General features: G+C 45.7%; 1 protein-coding gene across 1 annotated transcript; it reads left to right on the top strand.

The window, feature by feature from the left end:
- The first annotated feature begins 9091 nt into the window (after positions 1–9091).
- LOC115946090 (cygnin-like) lies at positions 9092–10462 on the top strand. Its single transcript, XM_031046692.1, has 2 exons — positions 9092–9149; positions 10329–10462. Exons 1-2 carry the CDS (start codon positions 9092–9094, stop codon positions 10460–10462), a joined length of 192 nt encoding a protein of 63 aa, XP_030902552.1.
- The last annotated feature ends 388 nt before the right edge of the window (positions 10463–10850 follow it).

The following is a 10850-nucleotide window of genomic DNA, read 5'->3' as shown; positions in this document are numbered from 1 at the left end:
AATACATTTCTGGGTATTTTCCCATAGGATATGGGCTGGGTTCTCTGTGTCTTAGGAAGTGCTTACATTGGGGTAGTTCTTTATGACTACAAAGCTCAGCTGTTCAGGTCTGACCAAATTTAGGAAATTACCAGATCATTCCTGAGAAAGCTGCATCATGAAAGATGAAGAATATAAATTAATCATAGAATCATAGAATATTTTGGGTCAGAAGGGACCTTAGAGATCGTTTAGTTCCAACCCCCTTGCCAAGGCAGGGACACCTCACACTAGACCAGGTTGCTCCAAGCCCCGTCCAACCTGGCCTTGAACACTGCCAGGGATGGGGCAGCCACAGCTTCTCTGGGCAACCTCTGGGCAAATTAATGTATTTTCAAAACCAACCCCCCTGGACTTGATGGAGACTTGATCAGGGCTTCTGCTTCAAAAACCCAAAGGGGTTTATGCAGGAAGATCAGAACTGGTGAAACCTGGCATGTTAGCCCGTATATTGCAGCCTGTGTACCTATTAGTTCATCCCTACACAGTGAACAGGCTTGTCATGGTTATGTGAAGGGACTTTAGAATTCATTTCTTCCCCATTTATGTTGTCAGTGTATCCAGCACTGTGGTTATGCTGCAGATACATCTGATATAGCAGTGGTTCTTCATCACAGCACTGATGGACAGGGAGGAAAGTCTCCAACTGAAGTGTTTTCTGCAGACCACATTTCACAGTCAGCTAAACAGACAACAGCAGTAGGACCTGAGGAACCATTTAACCAATTCCAGTATGCCCTTTTGATGCTGAAAACCCACTGCATGAAAGTATGAATCAAAGGCTTAGAAAGTTTTGGGTGAGTAGGCATGGGGACTTGAGGAGCCACAGGTTTCATAGACCTGTATGAGCCTCCCCAAAGAGAGGAAACAGAGATATAAGGCAGCTTATGTCTAGTGCAGAAAGAGCAGTGAACAATCTGTTTTGGAAAACAAGGGCAGAGCAGCATCAGCAGCCAACCACCTTCTTCCTCTATGGGCTCTCCTTGGCCACCAAGCCAGTCTGAGGCAGTATTTCTGTGTATCAGCCATGCTTCCCACAGCTGCATTTCCCTACAAAATCCATAGATTTGTGCACACTGGGTTACAATAGGCACCTCTGTACTCTTCACTTTGTGTCTACAGGTCCCATGAGCCTCTCAGCTATGGAAAATGGTTTTAAATGTGAGGAGCTGGTACCACACGCCAGTGTTGTCAGTTCAGCAGTGACTGCTTAGGTTGTGCTGAGTATTTAAGATCAAATATGAATAGGCTGAATTAGGGTTTGCTAGGCTGAGTGTCTAGAGTAGCTTGAGGTTATGCCTAAAGCATTGCTTGTGAGGGAAAAAAGGGTGCTCAGCATGAGAGTAAGCGTTCTCTCTGTTGGACATTCAGAAGTGAAAATCTCTTCCTTCAGAATCCAATTAATGGCTCCAGTTAATAAAGAACAAATGGCCAGAGTACCCATGCTTATATGTGACTAAGAGATTAGAGACAGGATAGCCCGGTAGGGTCAGACATGCTCCTGAGCATGCTTTTGTTCCACTCTGTGTTGTACATCGTGGTATAATTTAAAGCAATGACTTCTCATGTCAGAAATCTAAAAGGACACAGAGAAAGGGAGCACTGGAAAAAAGTCAAACTGTGCTAGAACTAACCAACAGTGCTGAATAGAGTAAAAGTCTCTTTTTGCAGTAAGATTAGAGGCAAAGCAGAGCTGCTATTGTAATGCAATGGCTTTATGGAGAGCACTGACACAGCCAACAGATGAATATTTTACTGTGGTGTTCAGGAATAAGGAGGGTCAGAAAATCTAAAATGACTGGGAATGGTTGCAGTGGAAGCCAGTCCTACAGAAGGGAAGAGCCTTACTCCATGTCATCCTTCCCCAGATTCAGAGAAGCATCCATAAACGTGGGACACTTAATAAGAATAACAAGAACTTCTCAGGAATCTTTTCAGTTGGTGACTCCACTGTCAAATTTGAGAACAGCAAACACAGTGTTATAGTTCAGAGGGAGAATTAAACCAAAATCACCCAGGTGAGTATGATCTGATCTCGGTACTATGCAAGGCTTTGAGAACAAACAGGTGAGCAAGAACATGAAAGAAAATGCATTGTAAGTTCTGTGCTGGACAGATTTCCACAGACCAACCTGATGAAATGGGGTTTCTTAGTGAAGAGAAAGCATCAGGTATGATCAAATGCACTTTAGTGAAGAGCAGCTCAGCAGAAAAACAGACAGCAAAACGAACCAATGCTGTGAATGTCCTTGCCTCCACAGCTGAGCTAAGTTACACTTTTGACATCTCCTTGCTTCACAGCACAAGATTCAGCTGACTGAGACATGCCAAGGACTTGGCTTCACATTTTCTACTGCAAAGAGCCAGAGGAGTCAGGAGGTCTCTGTTTCCTTTGCTGGCTCACTGTCTGAGCCATTCACCCTGTTGTCTTTCCCTCTTCCGGATGAGCCAAGAGCAGTGGAAAAGGGAGGTCCTCTGGGCACCGTAAGGCACAAAACCAAAACGTATCTTGGAAGAACTAGGTGAGGACTTCTATCTGCTTGTATGAAAATTTATAATGGAAGTTTCACAGATGGCTCATAGTTATCTGAATCACTCGAAAGGCGATAGGATATGGAGTATGACAAGGCAGTTTCTTTACTGCATTTTTTCCCTCTTGAGAATGTGCCTAACATAATTTAATATAGGTGAAAAAACAGCAAAGACCATAATTATTTACCTTGCTGGATAATTTATCTCTAGTTTAGTTGTCAAAGTATCACCTTCTACAAGTGTATCCATTGCATGTCCCTTTCCTGGAGCATCTCATTACCAGTATCATGAGTCTAATTCATATGGCAATTACCATTGCTGTGAAGTAGAAATCCTTCATACCTGATACTATGAAGTAGGCGAGACCAAGTCTATATTCATTGCTGTATTCAATATTTAATGTGCTAGTCCAGGGGCAGCCTGGGTAAACAACACAAGGACTACAAAGTTCTCTTCAGGGAAAAGCTGTGAAGAAATAAGCCCCACGAAAACATCTATGAAAGGTGACAGATCTGCTTGGGGACAAATGACCTTAGAATTTCTGGAGGAAAAAAGTAAATGCATCAACGGTAGGTCATACCAATTCAAAAATACAGTGAAAAATATGTTTTGTGAAGAAACAGAAAAGGTCCTTCCCCTCCTCTCTTGGCTTTTCTCCAGCTCCGCTGTTTCTCCTGTGGTGCAGAGTGCTTCAGCATCTCCATGCACTGGTTTCTTTCGTGTGTCTGCAGACTCATCCGGGCTCATCCTTCCTGATCCTTGTGCCTTAACTCAAAGGAGTAAATTACAGCTGTTGGTTTTGCATCCAGAAAAGAAATAATCCACACAAACACTGCAGCTCTTCATGCTGAGCCAACATTAGCAATGAGTGGTGGTGTTTGTTTGAATTCAAATGTGAATAGCTTGAACGAGGGATTCCCTGTTGAACATTTATAGAAGCATACACATTCAATAGCTATAAAATAAACTCTGCAGCTAAAAAAAATGGTTGCTTGTCAAGAATAAAAAGATGCTCAGTGTAACAGTTTATTTTCTTTCAAAATTCCAGTAAATTGATTTATTGAGTTTAAAAGGTTGTGAATGGTCAATTGCAGAAATTACCTTCCTGTATTGGTCATGGGAAGCAAGAAAAGCTAGAATAAAGAGCAAAGGGAAAAAAAAACACAGAATGAAGGAGAGGGCTAGGAGGGTATAAATATGGTGGCAAATAACTGGGGAGAAGCACAAAAAAGAAAGAAGAAATGAAGAAACCTGGAATGGGGAAAATGAGCGACAGATGAGAGACTAGGAAGAGTCTTTTTCTGGTTTGCTCTTCAGAAATCTGAACATACAATATTTAAGGCATTGGAGTCTCTATTCAAAATTGTCCCACTGCAGGCTGTCCAGGCAAAGATTCTGAAGGTGGTGTTTCCTGATTTTAACATCCTAGTTCTTTCTGTCCTCTATGGCTTCCTAGCTGCCATGTATCCTGGGTGGCCATGGACCAAGAGAACAGCAATGCTGTAGAAAATGCTCATGTCTGAGGCCAGGGAAGATCTTGGTGTGAGGGAACAAAGAGCAATGCTCATCCAAAATGAAGATAGAGACATTGGTGCTTAGAGATGGACTCCTGCATGAGCAGTGCAGCAGGGGGAGAAGCTTGAGCTTCCCATCCCCTAGGAGGTGTTACTTGCTGGCTGGTGTGTGCAATGTCACCCCGACCCACTGGTCCCACTCACAAAAGCACCTGGCAGCCAGGTCCATGCTCCAGTGCCTTCTCCTTGCCACTTGCCAGCCATGTTCACCAACCCGGACACATGGGACAATTCCCCCTTGTCCAGATCCGGCTGCCAGGACTCCACCACCAGCACACACGGAGCCACCAGGCTCAGCTTTGCTTGACCCAGTGCCAGCCGGGGCTGCCCACAGCAGAGCTGCTGCCCAGGGGTGCAGAAATTCAGTCTGGGCACCTTCCTGATAAGCCCTGGACACTGTCTGCCAGGCACAGACACAATGGACAATACCGGGAATAGATCCATCATGGGAACAGTTTTCAGGGTGCATCCATCCCTGACCAGTGGCAGTGAGGCTCCTCAAGGGTCTCCCCCAAATGCAACATTTTCATCACATTCATTTGGTATTTTCTCTCAGTTTTGGTTTTCTTTTCAGTATTGATTGTGGCCTAAAGGAAAAAAAGGAAAAAATGGTTTATGAACAGGGTTTAATAAATTTCCAGTTACCATGGTGATGGTAGAAGGACATGTTAGAAGGCTGTTCTGAGTTCTGAACTATCCAGGGTTTTCATGAACAAATTGCATAATGGAATAAAGACTGTTATTTACTGCATTTGTAAACAGGAGGCTGAAAGGGACTGCAGCATGTGGGGGAACACTGGAGATTGCCATTTATTTTGCAAAAGACAGGAACAATTGGTGAAGTTGGAATAAGCAATATCTGGCAATGCAGAGATTCTGCAGGAAAGGTACGGGGCTGCAGTGGGCAGCAAGGTGCACGTAACGGTACAACATCATTCTGTTATGGAAAAGGCAGAAATCATTCTTTCTGAAAAACAAAACAACAGGGTAATCACTTGTCAAGCACTTAAATTAATCCATTTATTGCTCCATACTGCTGGACTTTCAGGTAGTGTGGTGTTTACAGCTTAGGGCAACATGCTTCAAGACAATGGTTGGAGAGAGCCTAGGGCTGAGATAGTTAAGAGACCAATAAAATATGATCTATAACAAAAATCTGGAAGAATTGAGAGGATGGGGAGGGGAAGGGGGACCCATGATACCCCACAAATCTGGAATAAAGAGTACCTGGGGAGGGAATAATATGTTCCCCATGACTAGGGAGGTTCAGATGAGAAACAGTGGTCTGAAACTGCAACAGTGAAGTTCAGTGTTGTTTGTAGGATGGCGTTTCAAGTGGATGGAGAATGGTATCTTGAAGAAGGTGGAGTGATATGGAGAAGACCAGTTATTGGTGGTATTCCTCAAGAGGTTTAACACTTCTGAGATGGGTGATTTATGATTGTAAGGAGTTCTGCCTTAGGGATGTGGAGAAGTGACTGAGGACTGCGGCATCTGTAAAGAAAGAAGCTAAACACACACACACACTGCTTTCACAACTGGTTCTAGTTCCAGTTCCAGTTCCAGTTCTTCCTTATTCCCTACAGCATGGTAATATATAGCATACAGATACAGGTCTGAGCTATGAGGCCAAACAGAGACCACATCAGTCACAGAGACTGTCTATGGTCACTATAAATTCCGTTCTATAAACAATCACTCCCCAGGCTGTTTCCAAGCCCAACCTTACACCCATGCACACAAATACTCCCTGGCTTGCTCAAGACCCACTATGAGCAATTCTTCTTCTTCAGTTGTCCTCATAGTGGGCACAGGACAGCTTGCAGTTCCCACAAGGACATCTACAGTTCCCTGCATTTTTGCTGACAACACAGAATAAATCATTATGGTTGTGTTTTTGCTGGTAAAGTGAACAGTACAAGGGCCCACTGGATGGTCCTGAGGCCAGTGGGCATAACTGGCCACATCCCTAGTGTTAAACTCCACTCTACTCTTCACCACTACCCTAGGCACCCTGTTCCAGTGCTTGACAACCCTTTCATTGAAGAAGTCTTTCCTAATATCCAACCGAAACCTTCCCTGGTGCAACTTGAGGCTGTTTCCTCTCAACCTATGCATGTTACTTGGGAGAAGAGACCAAACCCCACCTTACTGTAACCTCCTGTCAGGTAGTTGAAGAGAGCAATAAGGTTTCCACTGAGCCTCCTTTTCTACAGGGTAAACAACCCTGGTTCCCTGGTTCTCCCTTTGTTGCTCCCTGTGTAGCAGGGACCCATCTAGCCAGGTGTCTAGTCTGACAGTGGTGAAGATCTGATGCTTAGAAGAGTGGAAGAACATGGCAAGCATGCAGTACCATGTGTTTGGAAGTGCATCCAGTTCCAGCAGCCTGAGGTTTGGGTATTGTTGAGCTGGATATGGATCCATATCATTGTGCTGAATGCCCCTAAGTTAATTTAATGGATTCCATGGAAGTATACAATAATAGAAAGTGGAGGAGAGCTCTGGAGGTCATCTGGTCCAGCCAGCTGCTGAGAGCAGAGCAAACTTCGAAGTTAGATTGACTGCCTTTCTTGCATTTGGAGCACCTTTACAATTCCTTCCTCCACAATATCCATGGCAATGAATTGCACCATCTTGTATGCAGTATGAAAGAATAACTTCTTTGTTCAGTGCATCGTATTTTTGTATGTCATCTCATAGTTCTGTCTTCATCAGGACATTTACAGTTTTGATATCGTTGTCACTTATCTCCACATACTCGTCTCCACCAATAGTGGGACAGTCCCAGCATAATTACTATCTCATTGTCTGAAAATAAGTCCCCAGCTTTCACCATCCTTGCTACCATCCTTTGTACCTCTTCTTGTCCTGCTTATGTGTGTGGAGACAGGGACACCAGCAGCATGGGCAGAACACAGCATGAAGTACCCTCAAAACTGCTACAGCAACCCACTGATTTTGTCAGTGCCCATTCTAGCAAATCCTTATATTCAGTTTTCCTTCCTGACTGCTTCTGTACATGGAGGTGACTTTTGTCTGAAGTGCTCTTTGGGAGCACCTCTTTCCTGGAAGGTGAAGATAAGCTTGCCATCACTGGGTCTTATTTGCCATATGTTTATGCTGCCACTCGGTGCCGAGATTCTTTTGCCTTGCAAACCCAGTGCAGTCAGGTTTCATTTAACTGAATAACCTTCTGTCAGCATCAGAGCTCCCCAAGCAGCAGGGATCAGCCTATCTCCAACCCAGAAATCAAGCACTCTTGAGACTCCAGGTCTGTCTGAAGGGTTTATGCAGAAGAGGTCCCTGACATGGACAGTGGGATTGAGTGTGCCCTCAGCAAGTCTGCCAATGACACCAAGCTGTGTGGTTCTGTTGATATGCTGGAGGGAAGGAATGTCATCCAGAGGGACCTTGACACATTTGTGAGGTGGGCTGATGCCAACCTCATGAAGTTTAAACATGCCAAGTGCAAGGTCCTACACCTGGGTGGGAGCAATCCCAGGCACAGCTACAGGTTGGGCAGAAAAGAGATTCAGAGCAGCCCTGCAGAGAAGGACTTGGGGGTGTTGGTTGATGAGAAAATGAACATGAGATGGCTTCAGTGTGCGCTCTCAGCCCAGAAAGCAACCGTATCCTGGGCTGCATCAAAAGGAGCGTGACCAGCAGGTCAAGGGAGGTGATCCTGCCCCTCTACTCTGCTCTCATGAGACCTCACCTGCAGTATTGTGTGCAGTTCTGGTGTCCTCAACATAAAAAGGACATGGAACTGTTGGAACAAGTCCAGAGGAGGCCACGAGGATGATCAGAGGACTGGAGCACCTCCTGTATGAAGATAGGCTGAGAAAGTTGGAGCTGTTCAGCCTGGAGAAGAGAAGGCTGCATGGAGACCTCATAGCAGCCTTCCAATATCTGAATGGGACCTACAGGGATGCTGGGGAGGGACTGTTCATTAGGGACTGTAGTGATAGGACAAGGGGTAACAGGTTGAAACTTAAACAGCAGAGGTTTAGACTGGATACAAGGAAGAAATTCTTTACTGTTAGGGTGGTGAAGCACTGGAATGGGTTGCCCAGGGAGGTTGTGAATGCTCCATCCCTGGCAGTGTTCAAGGCCAGGTTGGATGAAGCCTTGGATGACATGGTTTAGTGTGAGGTGTCCCTGCCCATGGTGGAGGGGTTGGAACTAGATGATCTTAAGGTCCTTTCCAACCCTAACTATTCTATGATTCTGTGATTCTAAGAGGTGATGATTGAAGTGTCTGCAAGTGGTTGGCTCACCCAGGCTCCTGGGAAAAGGCTCTCAGCTCCTTAGTGGCATGAGAAGGGATGACAGAACAGGCCACACTGAACATGGTGTTTGCTAAATTTTTCGGAGAGATTTTTCAGTCATGGTTTCCAAGAGGGTGATACATGGACATCAGGTCCATCCCAAGCCAAGGCTACTCACACCAGGGCCCCTCTCAGCTTGTCCAGCCCCTCATGGAGATAGGCCTAAGCAACAAAGGAAGAGTCTGTCTGTGTGTTGTGTCCATGGCTCAGCTCTATTGCATGCAGTTGCATCCCTGCCAAAGATTGAGCAATGTCTGAAGCCGTTTGATATTGATCTTGTTTCTTAAGAGGTCCCTCTGCCCCAGCAGATCTGTTCTATCTGTTCAGGGTTTGCTCCTGTCACATTCAATGGTTTTCGTTTGATTTGGTTATTGATACCAGATGTGGGGAGAGCAGAGTTTTGCCAACATACCCAGGTGCAGGGTGGAGGGGCCGGTGGATGTGCAGTGAACCATGAGAGGTCCCATGCGCAGCAGGACCTCCCCCAGAACCATCCTCTGCCCAGAAGCACACTATAAATGTGAGGATCCCCAGCTTTGCCACTCAGCAGAGTCCAGCTCAGGCTCTCCCCAACCCTCCTCTCTTCAGCCTCGCTGAGATCCTGCACCAACTCCAGCCATGAAGTTCCTCTACCTTGTCTTCGCTGTCTTCCTGCTGGTCTCCCTGGCTGTCCCAGGTAAGGGGGTGAATTGCATTGGAAGGTGAGATGGACAAGGGTGGGAGAACCAGAGTGATGGGGGTCAGAGTGGGACACATTTGATAGGCAGCCTCAAGAAACCTGGTCTCTGTTGCCTTTAAAGGCTGTGATTTTGTTGCCTCTATAATTGTGTCTAGAGTTTTCTATATGCAGATGGATGCTGGCCTCCTGCAAATGTGCAGATGTCTTGGTTACCCATAGGTTATCTTATATTGGGATCTATGTTTATGTGCAGAAAATGAATCTTTAAAGAAAGAAAATCACTTTAAAATACTGTCAGAGGTACATTTAGGATGTTTTAGAAGTTTTTTATGCCTCTGGGTCAAGGTGAGCCGAGCCCTACTGAAGTGATTTTAGCCACGGAGCATCAAGTGAGAACTGAGTGTTTTATAGACACCAGTCTCTTGGATGTTTCAATCCAGTTCCCTGTAATTTTGAAGTGCAGAGCTGACAAATAGCCCTCCACTTCTGGTTCTCACCTCCCTCTTCAATGAACAAAAGGGAGATTTGGAACTCAAAATGGTCCCTAGTCCAATATCCATTCGCACTGGGCAGTTTTAGGGCAACAGTCTCCCACCTGATGCCTACTGTTTGGCACCTGAGCTTCTTTCAACACATAGAATCATAAAATCATAGAATAGTTAGGGTTGGAAAGGACCTTAAGATCATCTAGTTCCAACCCCCCTGCGATGGCCAGGGACACCAGATTTCTGGTTACTACAGGAACTGCCACCTAGAACACCCTCCATACATTTTGGAACATCAGCTCAGTTTTTTGAAACTATTTTGGTGTTGGTTTTGCTGTTTTACTCTAATCCTGTCTCTGAAAGAAAGGTGCAAGACACCTGTGCAGTGTTGCACAGGTGAGCATCCCTATGAACTTTGGTTTTGGGCTGTCTCTAGGGAAGGGAATAAATATGCTCTCCTTGGAAGCATCTCTTTCCCAAACTACATACGTATCATCAACCGGCCCCTAGTCACCAGCTGCGGGCAGAGGGATGCACCAGGAATTTCTCAGGCTTGTGCTCTTCAAGGTTCTTGCCTTCTTTGGGGCTGGGCTTGTGCCACACTTGTACCCAGAGGTGATGGGAAGGCAAGACACTGGCACAGAGGCACCTCTCCTGACCCAACTTCTCTCCCTCTGTCTCCCCCTTGCAGGCTATGGGCAGATCAGGAAGTACTGCCCCAAGGTGGGCTACTGCTCCAGCAAGTGCTCCAAGGTGGACGTGTGGTCCTTCTCCTCTGACTGCAAGTACTACTGCTGCCTCCCTCCCGGCTGGAAGGGGAAATAGGAGCTGCAAAGGAAGCCCCTGGGGAAGAGGAGGCACCGCGGTGGCTTTGGGAGCAGCTTCTCACCTGTCCAACCCAATTGTCACCCCCTCCTCTCTATAAATAAAAGGAGAAAAAAAGGAGATGGAACTTCTGTGTGTGGTGTGGTTACTGGTGCCCTGTGATCCCATGTAAAACATTAGCACAGGTTCTCCAAGCACAGCCCATGAGGCCCATTAGCAGCATATTTCATTATTCTTTTTGCACAGAATTCATCAGAAAAGTGCTAAACAGATAGAGATCTCCTGTGGTTCTCAGAGTGGATTCTGTCAACAGTGGTTGAAAAAGGTCTGATTGGAATAATACCCCTGAGCCTCATAGCAAAACCTAGGGATCTCATGTGTGGGAAGG

Source organism: Melopsittacus undulatus, chromosome 3, assembly GCF_012275295.1.
Source record: "Melopsittacus undulatus isolate bMelUnd1 chromosome 3, bMelUnd1.mat.Z, whole genome shotgun sequence".
NCBI lineage: Eukaryota > Metazoa > Chordata > Aves > Psittaciformes > Psittaculidae > Melopsittacus > Melopsittacus undulatus.
Note: the sequence above shows the minus strand (reverse complement) of the source record. Positions and strands in the feature narration are given on the sequence as shown.

Bases quoted from the DNA above. Each gene is read 5' to 3' on its own strand.
- LOC115946090 (XM_031046692.1), top strand. From the start codon at position 9,092: ATGAAGTTCCTCTACCTTGTCTTCGCTGTCTTCCTGCTGGTCTCCCTG. The intron at 9,150-10,328 runs GTAAGGGGGTGA...TCCCCCTTGCAG, and splicing joins GGTCTCCCTGGCTGTCCCAG to GCTATGGGCAGATCAGGAAG.